The sequence below is a fragment of the Orbicella franksi genome, chromosome 7, assembly GCF_964199315.1.
Source record: "Orbicella franksi chromosome 7, jaOrbFran1.1, whole genome shotgun sequence".
Classification (NCBI taxonomy): Eukaryota; Metazoa; Cnidaria; class Anthozoa; order Scleractinia; family Merulinidae; genus Orbicella; species Orbicella franksi.
In genome coordinates, this window is record NC_138151.1 from 27,471,913 (window position 1) to 27,494,571 (window position 22,659).

Genomic DNA, 22,659 nt, shown 5'->3' on the forward strand with positions numbered 1-22,659 from the left:
GACATTCTTGCCCATATCAACTTTTCTATTTCTCGTACGTTCTCGCGCGTTTAGAGATGCGCCACACTCGCGTTTTAGGTGCGGGGATCTCAACCAATGCTTATCAAACTTTTTAAAGATGCTACTTTTAGCCCTCCCCCAAATCTACACACGTGTATTTCACTTGTTTAAGTCTATCGATTTGGACAGTGTTTGGGTTGGAAATTCCCACTCATATCAACTTTCTTTTCTCTTGTAAGTTCTCGCGCGTTTAGAGATGCGCCACACTCGCGTTTTAGGTGCGGGAATCCCAACCAATGCGTACCTGAATTTTTGAAGAGTTACTTTAAGCCCTCCCCCAAATCTACAGACGTGTATTGCACTTGTTAAAGTCTATCGATTTGGACAGTGCTTGGGTGGGAGATTCTCGCCCCTATTAGTTTTTCTTTGCTCTAGTAAGTTCTCGCACGGTTAGAGAAGCACCACACTCGCAGTTTTGGTGTCGGGATCTCAAAGTATGCTTACTGGAATTTTTAAAGATGCTATATTTAACCGTTTTTCAAATCTTAACACGCGTATTTCACTTGTGGTAGTCGCTTTGGACAATGGTTGGGTTGGAGATTGTCACCCATTTATATATATACTTTTGGCATGTATTCGTGCGTTTAGAGATGCGCCACACTCACGCGTTTAGGTGTCGGCAACTTAAACTATCCTTATTTGAATTTTTAAAGATGCTAGATTTGGCCCTTTCTCAAATCTAGACACGTGTATTTCACTTGTGGAAGTCTATCAATTTGGACACTGTTGTGGCTGGAGATTCTCGCCCATACCAATTTTTTTCTATTCTAAGTTCTCGCGCGTTTAGAGATGTGCCACACTCGCGTTTTAGGTGCGGGGATCCCAATCAATTCTTACGAAACTTTTTAAAGATGCTACTTTTAGCCCTGCCCCAAATCTACACACGTGTATTTCACTTGTGGAAGTCTATCGATTTGGACAGTGCTTGGGTGAGAGATTCTCGCCCATATCAACTTTCTTTTTTCTAGTAAGTTCTCGCGTGTTTCGAGATGCGCCCCACTCGCGCTTTTGGTGTTGGGATCTTAAACTATGCTGAGGGTCTGGCGGGATGCGGGATTTGGCTTTTTGTCGCCGCGATATTTGGGATTTGAGCTGAAAACGGGGGCGGGAAGGTGGAATTGCAATTACGAGCGGGAGCGGGATTTCGTGTTTTTATAGGGTAAGAATGCGGGATTTGCAAGCGGAACAACGCGGGATACGGGATTTCAATTCTTACGTGATCTCATAAATTGTTATTGATCAGCGCCCCCGATCCTTTCTAGTTTTTCTGGTCTTTCGACGTTTTCCAGAGTGCTTGAATTGTTTTGGCCAAGATGGCTACACCAAATGGCGGCGATAGTGATTTACTGAACGTTACGAATTGCGTAACCATATATTATGAAAAGGAATGCCTTCATTCGGAAAAAAAAGTTCTGAGGCCAGATTTCAAGGAAAGTGAAGACGCTGAAAGCTTTGAAAGAGATTGTTCAGTTTATTTACGGGCCCGGCAAGCTCTTGAATATGAGAGTGAACAATCTTTTTCTTTCACTGCTACGTCAACAAAAGAAAACAAAACAGTAAACCGTTTACATTATAATCATTTGTGCTTACTTATCTATTAGCCATTGAATTCTTTCGTGACCGTTTAGGCGATGTGTATTTTTAAAAAGTTTCTGTGTTAATAATCAAATTAATTATTGAAGTAACAAATTAATAGTTTACACAGAAACGTCTTTGAAAAGTGGCGGGATCGGAATTTCTAGGCAAAAAAGGGCGGGATGGCGGGATTAACAGGAAAAAATGGACGGGAAAGCGGGATCTGAGAACCCTATTGTGGACCCTCTATGCTTAATGCACTTTTTAAAGATGCCAGATTTGGCCCTTTCTCAAATCTACACTCGTGTATTTTACGTGTGGTAGTCTGTCGCTTTGGACAATGCTTGGGTTGGAGATTCTCGCCCATTCATATTTTTTCTCTCGCGTGTTTTCGCACGTTTAGAGATGCGCCACACTCACGCATTTAGGTTTCGGCAACTTAAACTATCCTTACTGGAATTTTTAAAGATGCTAGATTTGGCCCTTTCTCAAATCTACACACGTGTATTTCACTTATGGAAGTCTATCGATTTGGACAGTGTTTAGGTTACAGATTCTCGCCCATATCAACTTTTTATTCTGTCGTAAGTTCTCGCGCGTTTAGAGATGTGCCACACTCGCGTTTTAGGTGCGGGGATCCCAGCCAATGCTTACCCAACTTTTTAAAGAATCTACTTTTAGCTGTCTCCCAAATCTACACATGTGTGTTTCTGTTGTGGAAGTCTATTGATTCGGAGAGTACTTTGGTAAGAGATTCTCGCTTATATCAACATTCTAGTAAGTTCTCGCGCGTTTAGAGATGCACCACACTCGCGGTTTCGGTATCGGGATCTTAAACTGTGTTTACTGGACGTTTTAAAGATGCTAGATTCGGCCCTTTCTGAAATCTACACACGTGTATTTTGCTTGTGGAAGAATGTCTTTTTGGACAATGCCTGGGTTAAAGGTTTTCGCCCATTTATACCTTTTTTTCACTCGCGTGTTTCCGCGCGTTTAGGAATGCGGCAAGCTCGCGTTTTTGGTGTGGGGATCCCAAACTATGCTTACGGGGTTCTTTAAAAATGCTAGGTTTGGCCCTCCTTCAAATGTACACAAACTTATTTCATTATTGGTAGTCTATCGTTTTGGACAGTGCTTAGGTTGGAGATTCTCGCCCAAATCAACTTTCTTTTCTCTCGTAAGTTCTCGCGCGTTTAGAGATGCGCCACACTCGCGTTTTAGGTGCGGGGATCCCAACCAATGCTTGCCTAACTTTATAAAGATGCTACTTTTATCCCTCCCCCAAATCTACACACGTGTATTTCACTTGTGGAAGTCTATCGATTTGGACAGTGCTTAAAGTCGCCGAGACAGGGCTACGCGCAGCCTGATTTTGACCAACTTTGGGTCGATTTTCAGGAACTTGGGCAATTTTTCCGAGTCCCAGGGACTCTAAACTAATTCGAGAAGACTTTGATTTTTAGTGAAATGGATAAAGGAAAAAGTTTTGAACGCTTGGTTATGAGAAGTTTGGCCGAAATATAGCCACTTAGTGACTAGAATGTCGCCGAGACCGGGCTACGCGAAGCGTGATTTTAACCTAATTTGGGTCGATTTCCAGGAACTTGGGCGATATTTCCGAGTCCTAGGGACTATAAACTAATTCGAAAAGACTTTGGTTTTCAGTAAAAGGGAGAGAAGAAAAATCTTTAAATTAAACGCTTGGTTATGAGCAATCTGGCCGAAATATATCCGCTCCTTAAATCACTTAGTGACTAGAAACTCGGTGAGACTGGGCTATGCGCAGCGTGATTTTTACCAACTTTAGGCCGATGTCCAGAAACGTGGGCGATATTTCCGAGTCCCAGGGATTCCAAACTAATTCGAGAAGACTTTGGTTTTTAGTGAAATGGACAGAGGAATATTAAATTTTTGAACGCTTGGTTATGAGCAGTGTGGCCGAAATATAGCTACTTGGTGACTAGAAAGTCGCCGAGACTGGGCTACGCTCAACGTGATTTTGACCAGCTCTAAGTCGATTTCTAGGAACTTGGACGATATTTCCGAGTCCCAGGGACTCTAAACTAATTTGAGAAGACTTTGATTTTTAGTAAAATTAACAAAGTAAAAAATTTTAACCGCTTGGTTATGAGAAGTCTAGCCGAAATATAGTCACTTAGTGACTAGAAAGTCGCCGAGACCAGGCTACGCGAGGCGTGATTTTGACCAACTTTGGGTGGTTTTCCAGAAACTTGGACGATATTTCTGAGTCCCAGGGACTCTAAACTAATTCGAGAAAACACGCGAGTAAAGAAAAGATATAAGTGGGCGAGAATCTTTAACCCAGGCATTGTCCAAAGCGACAGACTGCCAGAAGTAAAATGCACGTGTGTAGATTTGAGAAAGGGCGAAATCTATTATCTTTAAAAAGTCCAATAATTATAGTTGAAGATCCCGACACCAAAACCGCGAGTGTGGCGCATCTCTCAACGCGCGAGAACTTAATAGCGAAAAGAAAGTTGATATAGGTGAGAATCTCTTACCCAAGCACTGTCCAAATCAATAGACTTTCACAAGTGAACTACACGTGTGTAGATTTGGGGGAGGCGTAAAAGTAGCATCTTTAAAACGTTAGGTAAGCATTGGTTGGGATTTCCACACCTAAAACGCGAGTGTGGCGCATCTCTAACCGCGCGAGAACTTACGAGAGAAAAAAAAACTCATATGCCATATGGTTGGAGACTCTTGCTCATTTAGTTTTTTTTTTTCTCGCGCGTTTTCGCGCCTTTAGAGACGCAACACTTTCGCGGTTTTCCTGTCGGCATCTTTAACTATCCTTACTAAACTTTTTAAGATGCTTGATTTGTCCCTTTCTGAAATCTACACGCGTGCATTTCACTTGTGGAAGTCTATGGATTTGCACAGTGTTTTGGTTGGAGATTTTCGCCCGGGGCGAAAACGTTAGGTAAGCATTGGTTAAGATGCCCGCACCTAAAACGCGAGTGTGACGCATCTCTAACCGCGCGAGAACTTACGAGAGAAAAAAAAACTGATATGGGCGAAAATCTCCAACCAAAACACTGTCCAAATCGATAGACTTCCACAACTGAAATGCACGCGTGTAGATTTCAGAAAAGGGACAAATCAAGCATCTTAAAAAGTTTAGTAAGGATAGTTAAAGATGCCGACAGGAAAACCGCGAAAGTGTTGCGTCTCTAAAGGCGCGAAAACGCGCGAGAAAAAAAAAAACTAAATGAGCAAGAGTCTCCAACCCAAGCATTGTCCAAAGCGACAGACTACCACAAGTAAAATACACGTGTGTAGATTTGAAAAACGGCTAAATCTAGCATCTTTAAAAAGTCCAGTAAGCATAGTTTGAGATTCCGAAAGCAAAACTGCGAGTGGGGCGCATCTCTAAACGCACAAAAACTTACTAGAGAAAAGAAAGTTTATATGGGTGAGAATCTCAAACCCAAGCACTGTCCAAATCGATAGACTTCCACAAGTGAAATACACGTGTGTATTTTGAGGGAGGGCTAAAAGTAGCATCTCTAAAAAGTTAGGTGAGCATTGGTTGGGATCCCCACACCTAAAACGGGAGACTTCCGGAAGTGAAATACACGTGTGTAGATTTGGGGGAGGGCTAAAAGTAGCATCTTTAAAAAGTTAAATAGAAGAAGCCTGAAAAAAAAAAAAAAATCAGGGCTTCAACGGGATTGGTAGAGCATCGCACCGGTATCGCGGAGGTCACGGGTTCGAATCCCGTTGAAGCCCTGTTTTTTTTTTTTTTTTTCAGGCTTCTTCTTTCCAGTTGCTTAAATTGGAAAATTTACTGCGATGATCACACTTCACTTTCATCTACTACCGCAGTTCAAATATGAATTATTTCATATATACTTCACATCATTTCACTCACGAGAAGATATGAACTCAATTAATTGACCTCGCTCCCAATGTGTAGCTTCATAGCTCAGTTGGTAGAGCATCGCACCGGTATCGCGGAGGTCACGGGTTCGAATCCCGTTGAAGCCCTGATTTTTTTTTTTTTAGGCTTCTTCTTTCCAGTTGCTTAAATTGGAAAATTTACTGCGATGATCACACTTCACTTTCATTTTGTAGTTTTGTTAGGGTGTACCGCTAACCAGCAAAATACTGTATCGCGCCCCAAAAAACGTATATCCGCGGTGTCCACGTGTGTAGATTTGAGGGAGGGCTAAAAGTAGCATCTTTAAAAAGTTAGATGAGCATTAGTTGGGATCCCTGCACCTAAAACGCGAGTGTGGCGCATCTCTAAGCGGGCGAGAACTTACGAGAGAAAAGAAAGTTAATATCTCTCACCCAAGCACTCTGCAAATCCATAGACTTCCACAAGTGAAATACGCGTGGGTAGATTTGGGAAAGAGCTAAAAGTAGCATCTTTAAAAAGTTAGGTAAGCATTGGTTGGGATCCCTGTACCTAAAACGCGAGTGTGGGACATCTCTAAACGCGCAAAAAGTTACGAGAGAAAAGAAAGTTAACATGGGCGAGAATATTCAACCTAAGAACTGTCCAAATAGACAGACTGTTACAACTGAAATATACATGTGTAGATTTGGAGGAAGGCTAAAGTAGCTTCTTTCAAAAGTTATGTAAGCATTGGTTGGGATCCCTGCACCTAAAACGCGAGTGTGAAGCATCTCTATGCGCGCGAGAACTTACGAGAGAAAAGCAAGTTGATATGGGCGAGAATCTCTCACCCCATGGGGGGACGCAAATGACTTCTACTGTAATTATCTCTTTCTGGTGTTTTTTTTCTTTGTTTTAAATTCTATAAGAACAGGGCTGTATTCCTCTAAGGCTGTGGGTGTAATTCGCAAAAAATACTGAGTGCATATAAATCGTTTAGAAATTCTTCAATCCAGTTCAAATTTATGTTGCTGGCACATGGGTGGGCACTTTATATGTAGACCGTCATGTAAGATACCTTAAAGTATTTTTACTGTGATGCACTGCTACGTTAGTCTGCTTTATAAATATTTAACTGCTCTGGTCGAGTTTTTAATTTCAATATGATTAAACGTTCTTTTTATGCGTTCCTGTTAAGAATGATGCAAAGTTGTCAATTTTAGTGATTTTAATTTGAAGACAAGGTCCTGTTAGTACCTTCTTGTTACTTGATGAAAACTTTGCGGGGGTTGTTTTACCAGAGCGCTTCATGACGCCTCCTGGAATAAGCTATACATTACCTAGTTGAATCGTCATCAGTTTATCGTACGTTATTCAGGTTAGTGATTGGAAAAATAATTATAATTTTGAACCTTATAGTTCCTCTATTTTCAGGGGATGAGGAGTGAGCTCACTTCTTTCGGAGGTCGTTACTTACGGACTTTTACGATTCGTTGCGTGTAGGAGCCATTGGCCAAACCATTGGCCAAGCCATTGGTAGCCGTGCATGGTCTACTAAAGAACTGACAATCTATCTTAGCTCCATGTACTAAGTTTCTCCTCGCGTTTGTTTTTTTTTTTGCCCTCGGCTGTGTAATTGTGCGATATTTTCTACACAATAACTTCAATTGCTGAGCATGATAATACTGCACGTGGCTCCCGCTGCCAACGACATACTCAGACAAGTATTCCAGATCATCTGGGTTTTTATTCCTTAAGATCTGTGTTATATTGATTAATCAAACGCTCACGATGCAAGCTCAGAGTTTATTGTGATGGCTTTCATTGGGTAAACAAGACATTTACGTCTGCTCGCCGCGCTCAACATCCATTCGTAGGCAGTTTGGTGTCTTTAAGTTTAGTTCGTAGATCTGAACTTGGTTCAGGGGGGGAAGCAGAGGAAGGTTCATGTTGTGTAATTCGTTCATCATTGCGGGATTACTTGATTTATCGGCATCCCCCGGTTTCGTCCGCTCACGTTTTTTTTCCTGCCCAAGTTTTTCTTTACGTGTGTTTAGACGTGATCCGATATATAATGACCTTGCTTTGTTCCAGATTTTTGGCGTCGGTGGAGTCCGCCATCATTTGAAAGCATCGGGAATGACTCGAACGCACTATTTACTTTTAAAGCACTAGTAATATCGTGACTAGCCTGCAGAGCAAGCGAGAGTTTTTCGAGCGAGCGCTCACATCGTAAAACGTTTAGCCGCCATCTTGAATTTTTCATGCAGTGGAAGACTGGAGAGAGAAAGAAAGTTTTACCAAAGGGGTGAATGATAGGCAAGAGGAAAGATAGGGGAGGGGGATGGCGGTCTAACATGGCGGTCGCAAGGTTGTAACGCTAACTCGCTCCAATAAGACGCCTGCACTGCAGGCTATATCGTGACTTCATTTTAAAGCTTGTCTCATATTCCATCGGCCCTTTCTGGTTTATTTTTTATTTAATATCATCGACATGTCACTGAAACAGATTATGACGCCTTCCCTGGCCGCAAGACGAAGAACCCTAATGAGAGTATGTAAGGAATGCTAGGAAAATTTCCTATCATTTCTCTGCGGTACTGAAAGTAGAAGTTCCCTGCGTCCCGTCATGGCAGCTCTTGAAGTTGAATGAAACCTGGCAATAGTTGAAAGTGTTCAACAGACTTTGTTCTTGAGCTCTCATCATTGTCGGATTGAACGATGTGGAACTTTGGTTTAATCCAAACGCTGAAGAATTGGGCATCGAAATCGGTTGCAATGGCATTCCCGCTCTCGGCGGTTGAAGAAATTGAGCTGAAGACGCAAGCGGCTCTTGTTGGTCTGTCGGTTGTGGATTGAAGTTATTCCTCCCTGAAATGGTATACGAAAGCTGTCGCTGTTCGTCTTCATTTGCCTCGTCGTAGTCGTTTAATGACTGGATGTTCTTGTGTCCTGTGACCTTTACAATCCCCGACCGCTCGACGTTCGCTTTCTTCAATTTGCTCAGAACCGTTTTGCGTGCACTGTGGTTGGTGAACTTTTTGTCGCTGCTCTCAAGAATAGTATCTGCTACAATGCTCTTCATCATATCATTTATTTTGTTTTTTCCCACTGGTTGTACTTTAAACCACACGTTTTTATCTGGCCTCCTATTTGTCTTCAGGTTTTGAGGTCGGCGACTCACAAACTGCTTAAAACGAACTACTGGGCATCTTTCTCCACCAACGGCAAACATTCGTGGCTGAAAATCGCGGTGCTTTGTGTGCAAGCCTCCTTGTCGGGTTTTGGTCTGCCCTTCAGTGAACTGTACGAACTCCACGCCATTGTCGTCTTTGCAAAGGTGGAAGTCATCCACTTTCATGTCGTGATGTTCTTGCCATCCGCGGAGGCCAAAATGCTGGGTAAGTAACCACCACATTGTGTTTACTAATGCCTCTGGGGTTGTCAGTACTTCCGAACTTGCTCTCCTTCCATAGCACTTCATCTTCTTCTTTCGTCAAATTTCTTGCTTTGTTGGGGCGCTTACCTCGACCGGCCTGTCGTAGTAATTTCGCTTTTCCCTCCAATACCTGCGTCGACGAGTGGAATTCCCGGTCTTTTACGATTGACAATAGACACTGTTTATCTTTCAAATGTCTGTCGAGGGCAGCAATCCTGACTCTAAGGCTGTCTCGCTCATAATCTTGGCCGTTTTTGTTCTTCACTTCGGCGTAGAATTTCTCCAGTAATCTGTTCAGTTCAGCCGGTTCGTGTTCGTTGATTTCCAAAGCTATGCTCTTTCCTTCGCACCACGTCTTCCAAACGCTTAACCAAAACGACGTACTTTTGCTGGTTTTGATATTTTTTGTACCATTTCGTAGTTCTTCCATTGTATCGTCAGTGGCCAGAGTAAACCGTTCTTGATTTAATGCTGCCATTTTTTCTCACTCGAGAAAACTTTTTTCAGTTTCCGCAGAAAATTTTCGTCATCATTTTACGTGATATCATTGGCTTAGAAAATTTCCTATTGTCTTTCAGCCAATCATAATCCAGAATATCGATGTGTAATTTGCACTGGTGTTACACTTTTTGTACTAGTGTTACACTTTTTGCACTGGTGTTGCACCTGAAGTGCACTGCTCTCAGCCAATCAGAATCGAGTAGTTTTTTCATGTATATTATTAGTTGTAGAATAACGTTATTTTTGGAGACACTTTGCTAGAGCTTTTACGTTTTGACAGCGGTTAACTTTTATTAACATCAATGTAAAACGATACAAATTTTATACAGCTATCAGATCACATGTCAGCTATCTAAGATGAGCATAATTTGTATCAACCAAACCTTAGTTTCTCTTAAAGCTTTTGACAACTGTCAAGTTTAGCTTATTATGGATTATGACCCTTCGATTACGCGTGATTTGCGTTCCTATTTAAAAAAAAAATTTCCAGCCATATTCAACTTTACTGAAATTTTTTCACATTCTAAGAGGTAACATCGATTTCTGCTGATTGGCTGAAAAGCTCAAGTTGAATGTAAACTATAGGATGATTAGTATTTTGTGCTGTTTCGGGAAATTTCAACCAAGTTAAGAGCGTCTGTTTGTTAATATTGAGAATACGGCGACAGGATCAAAAATTTGAGTTTTCTGTTCACTATTTCGTCAAAAAACCCTTTTAGTGGACTATTTTCAAGAATATGTGCGACATCTTAGAAAGTTACAAAGTTTGTAATTTATGCCTTAATACGTTCTGTCTACCTTATAACCTATCGCAATTTAATTTACGTACGGATTTGATAGACCATGACTCAAACCCAAAAAATTAATCTTTTAGACCAAAAAGGAAAGGAAATTCGAATTTTCGTTACTGTCGCCAGATTCCACATATTTACATGCAGATTCTTGTATAAAAGTGAAAATCTTGAGTCCCACCCGACGCATGCTCTCGAAACTGAGCTACAAATAAACCCGTGCAAGCTAACTTGATCAAAAGTCATCTTTTCAAGTAAGTCTTATGACATTTTAAAATTTTGATCAACGAAACCTACAGAACTCAAAAATCAAGCAAATCTACCAGTCGTTTGATTTTGATACTTTGAATTCTAGTTTGTCAAGCTGTTCTTGCGTTTGTCGAAGAAGCCGTCTTGCAACTTCGAGGTCGTTTCGGATTGTGCCTGGTGTCATTCCTTCGTTGACTGCTGCTCCTGACAATATATAAGATGAAAATAAAGTTCTTTAAAACCTTCGCCCAACACCTTATCTATGGAGGTAAACAGTGGAATGTGGTGGTGGTGGTAGTGGTGGTTTTGACATTCTTCACATGCGAGTGGGTTAGAACTCCAGGGATGCTCACAGCAACTTGTTCGTGAATATGTTGAAGTAACCGTCCTTTATCTACAGCGCAACCATGTTTCGCATCATTTTTGTTTAATTTTTTACTGTGTTGATTATTTCCTTTCCGTTCTCAAGCAGCCTACAGTTCTAGTTCATTTTACCGTTCTGCAATTATTTTGAGCAATTTTGGACTAAATAAAATTAGCTAATTGGTCATCAAAAAACTGCGGACGGTCTAAGAGAAAGCTTCACGATTCATCAGGAAAAAAGGTGTCGAAATATTTTATCTGGATCGAATAAACTTTGTTAACTAGCCCCATAAATGACAGTTATCCAGATTCTAAAGGCTGCTCAATTACGTCTCTCTGAGGGATGTTAACAACTATAAGATATAGTAGCGAAACATTTGAACATAGCTAGCTAAACTCGAAAGCTCATTAACAGGATGCGAGTCTTCTTTTTAATGTAACATTAAAAGGTTTATCCTAACCTGATACGATATTCTGTTTAATCCTTCCCTTCTTTCTAATAAGGATGTCCCAAAGGGTTCCAATCAGGAGCAATCCGGCTAAGATGCCAAATGATACGTACATGAATTCCTTAATGAAGGGGGATGACACATCAAACAGGTTGACGTTTCTTGGAGGCTTCTGCTCTGTTAGCTTAAGGCAAAGAAGAGCACCGCCATTTAAATCACCTATGCATATAAAAATTGCCTGTTCCTGGAGAGTTGTTAAGTTCCTCTTTGAACTGTCACTGAATATTGCAGTGATGTATTGCATTGTATGTAATAAGATTTATTATTTTTGCAGGTTCGTTTCTTTCTTAGTTAGCCACACACATAAACGGAACTTTTAATTTCATGGGTTACGTTTCTGCTTCGTCTCAAACGACTGTTACCGTACAAACGTTTTTTAACCGTCCGAAAGTAAGGGCTATCCGTAAGTAACGGCTACCTGAAAGTAGCGGCACCTTTTGTCTGCTAAATCCAAAAGTAACAGGGGCCGTTACTTTCGGAATTCTACGGTATGCTAGATAGTCTTGGACTAGAGCCTCTGGAAACGAGGTAGTTAGGCCGACTAGTGATGATCTACAAAATTATCCACGGACTTGTCAATACGAGTGTGCTTAATTATTTGCAATGATCCAAGAAAACTGTGCGATAAGTTGACAATCAGGTTTTTAAATTCCAGACGCCCTTCAGCTACATCGTTGTTAAATATTTCGTTTTCTCAAGATCTTTGAGGGACTGGAACTGTCTTCTAGCTGACGTAACTACATCCCCATCGCTGGCGATCTTCCAAAAGAAAGTGACTGCTTTTAGGAATTAAATTCATTCTTTGTTTTTCCTGTACTATGTTCCAGCAATTTTTTCTCCTCATCCTGTTTGTTATTCAATTATTTTAAATGTATACAGTTAGTGTGATACCTCACCAGCTTTACTGACTCAATAACGGTGAAGGTAAAGATCGTAGGTCTTCGCCTCGTTGGATTTTGTTTCGCTGTAAGGATCAGTCTACTGTTCTGTCATTTAGAATTAGAATTGTGCCATTTAAGCTCGCATTGAAACGTTTTATAGTAATGAAAAATACCTTATATGTAGCGGTAAAGGTTTGAACTGACTTCAAAATGTTTGAACGGAGAAGATTTAAGCACCGTGCCAGTTCCTCTCTATCCTTTGAAAACAGAGCTCCAGTGTCCCTTTGAAGTTCTAGCTTCTTGACTGTGAGAAGCGATTTCAGTTTGCCTCTTGACTGGTAATAGGAAGCTGTGAAGCGGTCCAGTAACATTCCATCTACTTCCTTTGATTTCACAGCTTGAATGACGTCGTCAATTCTGGAATACTCTAAGTATAGGAAGAAAAAAAATGACGTTTTCTTTAAAGGTCATTGAGAATAGGACCGAGAACGTCAATCTAAAATTTGTGATCGTAATGATAATTCTTAATTACTAGACATCTGATGTGTAATGGACGCCTAGTTTAGTGTAATGTTACATTTAGTTTTTCTTGTACAAAACCTTTGCCTTCTGGTAAAAAAAAACCTGAATCAGATAATACGCGATGACTGTAACAGTACCATTTCGCTCTGAACCACCCAAGTTTCAAATATTTGCCCTGTGCATCAGTTTTAACCAACCTGTTGGTTTAGCATCTTCCTCAAGAGCATGCTGGTATTCTGTACTATTGGCCAGCACTGCAACCTAACATAAATTATGAAAACATATCGGTTATTTGATGTATATAAATGCAAATTTTCAATGCTCTTTCAACGAGCGGTTCCGAATGGAGAGTGCGAAGTCAGCAAGCTTCACTTAATTATAAATAGGTGAACGACATAAAGATCGATATCGTGTTCATGAAAAATAGTGACTCGGATATAAGCGTTCTACAATGGTATATTTGCGCTATCCAAACGCGCTCTGTTGTCCCTCTGTTGAGAACGCAAAAATCAAAAATCAGCTGTTTATATAAATAACACCAAAACAATTCCTCCAGAAGGGAATGCTAATTTAATACGCAAATTTGTTTGAACTAGCGATGTCTCGATACTGAGAAAGTCCATTTTCAACTTTTCTACAGTGTTCCGTAGCGCGGTTTTGGTTTATATATATTCAGACCTTCATGCAACTCAAAGGACGATCGATATTATTGCTTCTAAGTGATTATCGCCCTCTTAACCATCGAATGGGTCTTCTTGATGTTTATTCCTTAGCATTTCGAACTCTTTAAAGGTTTTTTGGCTCTAGACCTTTACCATCTAGAAGAAAATCACGCCACACGACGCCATTTTTGTCTACGGTCAAAAAACAAAACTTTCCCCTACCCCCTAGAATATGAAAAGGACGAAAACACAATAGGTACCAAAAAACTCTGGTGATTGGGAAAGAGGTAATTTCTTATTATTTTCAAAGGACCACTTGCATCACCTACCCTGCAAGGGAATTTATATGCTTCCCCAGCTACCCCTACACGAAGTTAACGGAGTTAACAATGAAAATTTAAACAGATTTCTTTCACGGTCTTTTAGTATGTCGTTATATTGTGTCTAGCTGACGAAAATATTGACATCAGAGGGCCACGTTTTCGATCAGGGACTAGCATTTGGCTCACTTGAAGTTTCTTCTGAATATTCAAACCCCATAGTTTTGTTTTGGACGTCGAAAAGAACATTTCGATTTCTTCAACCTTTCGGGTCCGTATGGAACGTGAAAGGAGCATATTGGAAAGTGAAAAACATGCACGAATGAAGAGGAAGAAGAAGCAGCAGCAGTAGTAGCAGCAGCAGGTTTTGCAGCAATCTGCAAAAGAGCCGATATCTCGACCAATATTTCTATAATACGGACCACACGGTAGTTCAATAACACATGTATTATATTATATTGCACACCTTTTGAACAACAGGAAGTAAGGAAGTCCAAATGATCCAAGTGATACGAGGCCATTTCTAAACACTTTTGCCTACGCAGAAGACTAGAAAACTGAAATCGATATATACATCATTCTTTGTTGTTCAGCACGCTTGAATTGACAACGACGACGGCGACGCCGGGGACGACGCCTAGTAAAAATGAATTTATATTATAACATAACTAAAGCAAAGCGCGCGCTCTGATTGGTTAATTTAGCGTCTACTATTTGCCCATGGGTGTACGCTGCTGACGTGTGTGCCAATGTTTACATAGCAAATCTTTAGACAGACATTGTTTCCAAAGTAATGGCCGGCGTCCTTCTCCCAGAAATGCGAAACTGTCTTCACAGTTGTGTGAAGATGAAACTTTATCGAGTTACTGGTGTGCAGTCGGTTGTCATGAATGAATTTTCGCGCGCTTGTTTTCTCTTGTCATGTAAGACTACACGAACATTTTTTTGTGATGTAGCTCAATAAAAGGACTTCTGTTGTTCCAATGTCTCAATGTTATGTTATAAAACAAATGGTAAACGCCATAGCGTGCACCATTGAGTTATGGATGCACTTGGGAGGTTTGCTAAGCACTCAAGAAGCTAGAGTCTTACGACTCTTACGCTTCTTTCGTGCTTAGCAACCTCCCGCGTGCATCCATAACTCAATAGTACACGCTATGGCGTTTACCATTTGTTAATTTTACAAGCGAAGTTCGCAACTACTCGTTAAACCTCTTGTTTGGTGGCGTTCTTGTTGCCGACGTCATCGTGGTTTGCTTGAGTTCCCTAAATTAGGATATCACAGCAACAACAGCAACAAGAGATATTTGGACAAACCTTGACACCGACAAGATCAGTTGGTTCCAGTTGCAAGGAAGCAGCTGTAAGTGCAGAGGTGATGTTCGCCATGAAGATCGCCATGATAATGAGACCCAACAGGATCCAGATGATAGAGAAAATTCGAGCCACGACCGACTTTGGAGCTTTGTCGCCATACCTCATGTAGAAAGAAACTGCTATTAATTTATGATAGTTTTATACGAATTGGCTAGTGGAATAAGCATTGCCAGTAAAAATGTCAGTGATAGGATTTTAAAAGTACAGGCAAGAAAAGTATAATGGACATATCGTCACCGAATGAATAATAAAAGTTGAAAGCAAATAATCTTATTTTACTTTTTTACACGTCGTTTATCCGAGAGTTGCCTCGAGAATTTGCACTAGTGAGTCCAACGTTCTTTTAGCTTAGTGATGTTTTCAAGTGCTCCGAATTACTGTCGTCAACCTAGTCTATAACATAGCTGCCAATGATGGACGCTTTGTTATCTGTCAATATGTTCTTACCCCACTGTGGTCATGGAAATAAAGGACCACCAGAATCCATCACAAGATCCTTTGATGAATGAACGTGGGAACTCTTCACTGTTCCAGTAGGTGTCCTGTCAGTTCATAAGAAAAACAAAAACAAAAACGATCGAGTGGCAAGGCGATTTGCTATGATTACGTCTGATTTTATACTAGTTATACTTATGTAAGAGCTCGTCTAATGTTGAGAGAATTTTTAAATATCACTTTCAGTGTAAATCTTTAGATGAACTTGCATTCTTACGATTACCTATACTAATCTAGTTACACAAAGTTAAACATACCAGCGCCCACATAATGATTCCAGCAATAGCCGTGAGTATCAGAGTCACCGCAAACAATGACCAAGACTTCAGCACTGCGTCCAAGACAAGACTGAGCTTGTAGGCTTCATCTTCACTAGTGATGAACTCGCTCCCAGGATAATCAGTGATTTTGAAAAAGGAAAATTCGTTGTAGCGTCGGTTTGTGGACTCGAATATAGGAGCAGCGACGTGGACTTTGTTTTGCCTCAGAAGCTCAATCATGTGAAATTCACTATCAGCTCGAAATGTTTCTAAAAGGTATTTTGTTGGTTCATGTGCATGACGAACACCGCATTTAACTGTTATGAACGGCAATAGTACGTCTCTGAGCATACCATGGACTTCGTCGTCTAGCGATTCATTGGTGGGTGATGTTGTGTAAGGAGGCTTCTCAATCCAGGCTATTATCAGATCTTTCTCTGGCAAGCGTAGATTGTCCTCGTCGACTCCGTCTTCATTGCCAGGGATGGACTCGTTTCCAATCGTTGAAGTTGCTCGCAGGTGAATAACACAAAGACAAATGACAATCGTTGAAAGACCTTTTATCCAAGAGCTCATTGTCGCCCTATATATGGGAGAAGAATAAGGGAAAAAGGTGTTAACTGATGACATCTCACGGCTGGAGATTTGACATACTACCACGGCTGTCCATACATGTAATAAGAGACATGAAATGCATGAAGACATGTAGTATGTCTTAAGTATCAACTTCTCAAGAAAATGCACAACTAACAGGTGTATAATTTCTATTTACAAGGCTGACAAAGTTAAAAGTGAAAAACACACCGAACGTTTTCGACACTAGGTCATCGTCAGGGTAAGTGAGGACTTACCCTGAGACTTACTCTTATTTACCCTGAAGATGACCTACTGCCGAAAACGTTCGGTGTGTTTTTTACTTTTAACTTTTTTAGCCTCAGTTGTAAATAGAAAATATTGTAAAATCAAAGCGAATATTATGGACATAACAGGTATATGCTGTTATCAAATTTAAATTCTGAAACAGTTCCTGTAGATGATAGCGTCCAGATCATCTCTCTCATGGCCCATTGTCCGTCCAAGGGGTTGTGATAAATAAAGAACCATATTATTTATTACTAACTAGATCTCAGCATCAATCTTCATAAATGGCAGACCACCTTACTTCTCTTACCAGAAAATGCTGATTGGACAACATAGCAGTTTAGCTTTAATAACCAACATCTCAACGTATGGGACAGCATTATTAATATGTACAATGCCGGCATTATTTACTCTATAATGCTTACAAAATTCCCACAAATTGTTTCCACGTTAAGACGACAGTATGACGTGGACTTTGATCACTTTCGAAATATCTCGGATGAGTTTTTTTCGCACTAAACTCGAGATTAAATTATCTAATTGTTTTAGTTGAATTCTGACAGAATTTCCTTTAAATAACGATTTCCAACCATTTCTCAACACGGTATTAGATTTCATGCTTTAGCGGAATAAAGCGGATTGAATCGTAATTTGAAACTTGCAATTGTGCACCCGCCCTCGTCGGCTAATTGAAAGCTTTGGGGTTTTAAAGTCGCATAACGGCCAGTTTCCTTTCTTTAGGGTTCCAGAGAATTAAGTTATCTAGCAATATTTGTAAATCATTTAATTTCCAAGGGGCATCTGTCAGACCGATAGTTCCGAGACCTAAATACTCTACTGATTGTCTTTCTTGTTCACCACTAAATTTTCTTCCGCGTGCCAGTGCAAAAAACATTGAATTTTTTCATTTTTTTCAATATAAGGCGTGAAAGCCAAACGTAAAATTTAAAAACAAAGACAGACAAAACAAGTTCGCATTGCTTCGCGGAAAAATCATAGGCAAATGTATGATAAATTTTGAAACTCGACTTTGCTGTTCATAAACTGTGCAAAATTCAATTTTTAAGAAAATTATTTAATTTAGTATACCAGCGGATTCAGCTACAAACACGGCAATTTCTGATGCATGTTGCATGCCCATGGGTCGATACAGAAATTCTAAAACAAGCCTTATTTTGTTAACCTGTTACTCTGATTAGTGAGGATATTTAAACCCAAAAGTACTGAATGGGTAAAAATGCCTCCTTATTGTTAAGAAATGGCCGAAACAAATTATTGTCTGAATTAGTTAATATGCAAAAGAAAACACTATTTCGTTAAGCAGAGTGAGTGAGTGAGAACTTTATTAAAGTGTCAAAAACCTTATAGCCTGGAAATAATACACCATACTAATTAGGGGACACTGCTAAAAAACTATACTAATACTAATATTAATACAATAAAAAAAATAAATGACTTTATGATGAGGGCGGGTGCAGAAATTATACGATAGTGTTACAATTCCTTTGAGGAAACGTATTACCATATTAATTGCTTTAGGTTATTTACATTCACATCATATAAGAGAATCTTTGTTTACAATATTTGACTCATTACCATGAGCGATACAGTTTCTGATGGAGCTACAAAGAGATTAACACTGAATATTGAAAGGTCACAGCACGATTAACTGTCCCAAGGAATTTGAGCGCGATGTATTGAATACTTTTTGTGCGACGCGGGTTTAAAAGCTCAAAATTTTACAAAGAATGTATGAGCTCATTAGCGCTTTTGCCACACAGAAATTTTGATGTTTTTGAAAGCCAATTTCTCTTCGAATATTACACCCAAAGAGCCAAAAATTTCACCACTTACTAAGTTTCACATGCTCTTTAAGTTTTTCTAGTAAAATCGTGTCTAGCATGATGCCTTCTATGCGCAAAGTCGTATGTTAATGAGGAAAAATGTAAACAATGACGTCAGCAAACATTCGCCTGTATGACTCACTAGTTGTTTAAAGATGCACATAACCACTAAAATGGAGAGGCGGCTTTGTCAGATGTCTGTTTTAATCATGGCAAAATTCATTAATCCAGTAGCCATGCATGGTATCCATGCAGCTCTCGTTGATGTTTGTTTTGAGAGCTACTTCAATTTTGCGCCTTGAATTAGTTGTGTGAAGGCCAAATATGGCAAGATAAAGATAGCCCAAAAGCTGACCAAACACCTGCCAATTACACTGGTGAAACTCTTAGCTCGTTATATTGGCATGAATACTGAATATTATCGAGCTAAAACTAGTGTTACCAGGTCTGACATTTTTTTTATTTCCAAACTACTCAAAAAGTGAATAATAAGTGAGTCTTTGATAGGGAAACATATTCATACGGAGGATTTGTGATATTTCACAAATCCTTCAACGACATCAAATGTATAATAGGGGAATTTAAACTTGAGTACGAGATCGAGTCCGAGAACGACTTTTCAATTCTAGTTTTCAGGCTTCACATTATCACAACACGTACCCATTCCACCCATCTACTGCCCTCTCTACCTAAAACCAACATGAACAGCGAGGGGTCTGGAAACGTCACTGGTTTGAAATTCAAAAATCGTACTCGTACTCAGTCTCGTACTCGTAGTCCAATCTAAAGGTCTCTAATATTTAAATATGCACTTCTTTTTGCCGGTGATTGTTGCTTTTTATAAAACAGGACACAAATAAATGAAACATGAAACACTTTCCTTCCAAAGAAAATATGCTGTTATACGCTTGACTTGAAATTTACGTACCAGACCTTACACAGAGAATGGAGTATTTGTTTTCCAATTTACCGAACGCAAGTTCAGTGGCGCTCGCTCACTCATAAAATATGCTAGTCTGGTTACAACACGCGTGCATCTTGGCTGGCATTGAGTTAGATTTCTAAATTAAAATTATGGATACTTGTAAAGCTCAAATCACTTACTTTTGGAACTTACTTCAAACGTTTAGTGCCCTCTGGATCGTTATGCGATTCAACACGTAAGAACGGAAATCGAAATTCTTTTGTTTTGGAATGAACCTCGATCATTAATTCACCTTAAGTGCGCAACAGTGGAATGCGATTACCAGTGTGAAAGTCACAAAGTCAAGTTTTGTTTATCACGCGATAAGCCGCCTGCGAGCTAAACTAGCTCCTATTGGGATACCATTTAATGTAATAGATTAATATTTTACAAGAGAGCTTGTTTTATTTCAGCTCTGCGATCCAACAATGGACCAAACATTCAGGTCTAAATAATGACAAGAATGACACTTTTAATGTACTAATGACATCGCGGAGAGTGGGAAACCACATCAATTGGAGAAACTTAATATAAATGCAGAATATCTGAGTAACACCTGTTTACAACGCCAGATGACTGACTCTGGCTCTATTATTAACTATGATTTCGCGCTATGGTCAAACAAAAGCTAGATAGACATAGCTTGTTGGTTACGGCACAGGAATGCTAAACCAGTATCTTTAAGTTTCTTTTTCGCAAATAAATGCTCAGATTCGTTAAATCGTCGGATAGTAATAAGTAGTAAATTAAGAGAAGCACACACTTTTATGCAGTCAAAGTTGACCTACTAATAAATGTGAGCTGACGACACCGAGGTACGTAAATTGTCTATCTTACAGAGAGCTTGAATATGGTACTCTCTTGTATCAAACGAATTTAAAGCATGAAGTCAGTTATAGAATAAGTCGAATAAGAAAATCGGGAACTTGAAATATCCATACCTTGTTGGAGTTGACGGCAGTCACTGGTTCGTACTTGTGTTTTATTGACACCTAAAATTGAAATGTGAGTATGAGTTGTGGTAAAACCAATTTGGCGGCGTCATAACAATTCTTGAAAGACACACCAACATATTATACTTCTGCATTTTAGTCAGTATTCATTATCGGCAAAAGAAGCCCATTTATTTCCGATGAAAAGCAGCTGATATATAAATATATTTATGTTTACTAAGACTTCATGTTAAGAGCGTAAGAAAGTAACACGCTCTAGATATCAAGGAGGCCCACCTGTCGTTAGTATTGTGTTTCTAAAACATTTTAAGCAAAACACGACAGAAATTCGCAGCTTTTTTTTTTCTTTTCGGCGGATCACGCACAAAAAGCACGCATAAATGAAATTATCTAAGATATTAGTCAGGCTTGCGGGCTTGTTTTGTGCTTAATGTTATATTAAACAGTTTCACTGCCTTGCTTTCTGTCCTTCTTCTTTACCGCTTTTATATATTCCCGATTACTAACTAAGCTTTTATCGATTGCAGTCATTTCGGATGCCAGTCGATGAATATTGCTAATTATCAGCACGAGTGAGTATAAATATATTGCTTTTTCGGCAGAGTTTAGTATTAACGATTCTTTATGCATTACGTCCAGTAAGTAGGAATTACTGGTATTCTATGATTATGAGACAATAACAAAACATAGTGACGTTGATAGCAAATCGAATTTCCTTAGAGGGAAAACGTATTAGGCACTACTCTTATTATCTATTAATCAATAGAAGTTTGTAATTCACCGCCTAAAATCTTGCAGAGAGGTCCTCGTAAATCCGCAAGCGCCCAAAAACCTCTATTCCATCGCTTGTTTCGAGAAATTTAGCGCAGATCAAGCACTGAATCGAGTTCGTCTGAGATTAGACGGATTTCTTCTGCGTAGAAGTTAGAAACATAGCCAAGAAATCGTCACTTTGCCAAAATCTGATCATGTAAATACCCGGTTACCTCCAACAGTTTCGATGGTTACAGCAATAAGGCATTTAGGTGTTCCTACAGTTGTGCGGGCATTTCCCTCATGTGTAAATTTCTTCTCACCTGCAAGTCAACTTAGCATATCTCAGGAGCTACCACCAGACAAACTCAGTGCAGCAAATAGGGAAACAGTGTCCAAAAGCAATTTAGATGAAGAGCCTTTTGTACAGTGGTGGACAATTTCTATACTGAAGCCCCTTTTTGCGTTTTCTAAGCTTAATAATATTCCCGTAATATTCGATCGTGGCTTGGTTTGCTCGCACTGGAAAAGTTGAAAATTTACATGGACATGTCAATTTTAATTTACAGCATGTAAATATTGATTTACATTCTTTGTAAATTACAATTTACATGTTAGGGTTTTGTAAAATAAATTTACAGGAAATTTACAGCTTTTAGTACAGCATGTAAATGTTCTCTAAATAGTGATTTACATTGTTTTTGTCGACAATGATCATTTGAAGAACATGTAAAAACCTGTAAAATATTTTACGCACTTTTACAGTATCTGCCTTTGTAAAAAACATGTAAATTGCTTTGCTAAACCATGTAAGAAACGTGTAAATAATTCAAGCGAATGCTGTAAAAAGTCTGGAAATGTTATGTTTGTAACCCTGTAAAAACCATGTAAATGAAAAAAGGGGGCCTGTAAGAAACATGTAAAAACCATGTCAATGAAAAAAGGGGGCCTGTAAGAAACATGTAAAAACCATGTCAATGAAAAAAGGGGGCCTGTAAGAAACATTTAAAAACCAGGTAAATGAAAAAAGGGGGCCTGTAAGAAACATGTAAAAACCATGTCAATGAAAAAAGGGGGCCTGTAAGAAACATGTAAAAACCATGTAAATGAAAAAAAGGGGGCCTGTAAGAAACATGTAAAAACAATGTAAATGAAAGAAAGGGAGCCTGTAAGAAACATGTAAAAACCATGTAAATGAAAAAAAGGGGGCCTGTAAGAAACATGTAAAAACAATGTAAATGAAAGAAAGGGAGCCTGTAAGAAACATGTAAAAACCATGTCAATGGAAAACCTAGAAGTTGCTGTAAATAGCCTGTTACAAACATGTAAATTAAAAAGGGGGACCTTGCAAAGGCTGTGAAAACAATTTAAATGAGATAATGGGGGCTTTTCGAAAAACTGTTAAGACCACGTTA

At 39.4% G+C, this 22,659-nt stretch overlaps 1 protein-coding gene across 1 annotated transcript; it reads right to left on the reverse strand.

Moving 5' to 3' along the window:
- Positions 1 to 10,550: 10,550 nt before the first annotated feature.
- On the reverse strand, positions 10,551 to 16,511 carry LOC145492709 (uncharacterized). The gene is made up of 7 exons (XM_081472110.1): positions 15,867 to 16,511; positions 15,562 to 15,656; positions 15,055 to 15,214; positions 12,953 to 13,016; positions 12,407 to 12,660; positions 11,305 to 11,476; positions 10,551 to 10,684 (listed from the first exon to the last, which is right to left on the reverse strand). The coding sequence occupies exons 1-7, from the start codon at positions 16,497 to 16,499 to the stop codon at positions 10,551 to 10,553; spliced, it is 1,512 nt and encodes a 503-aa protein (XP_081328236.1). The 5' UTR covers positions 16,500 to 16,511.
- Between the last annotated feature and the right edge of the window lie 6,148 nt (positions 16,512 to 22,659).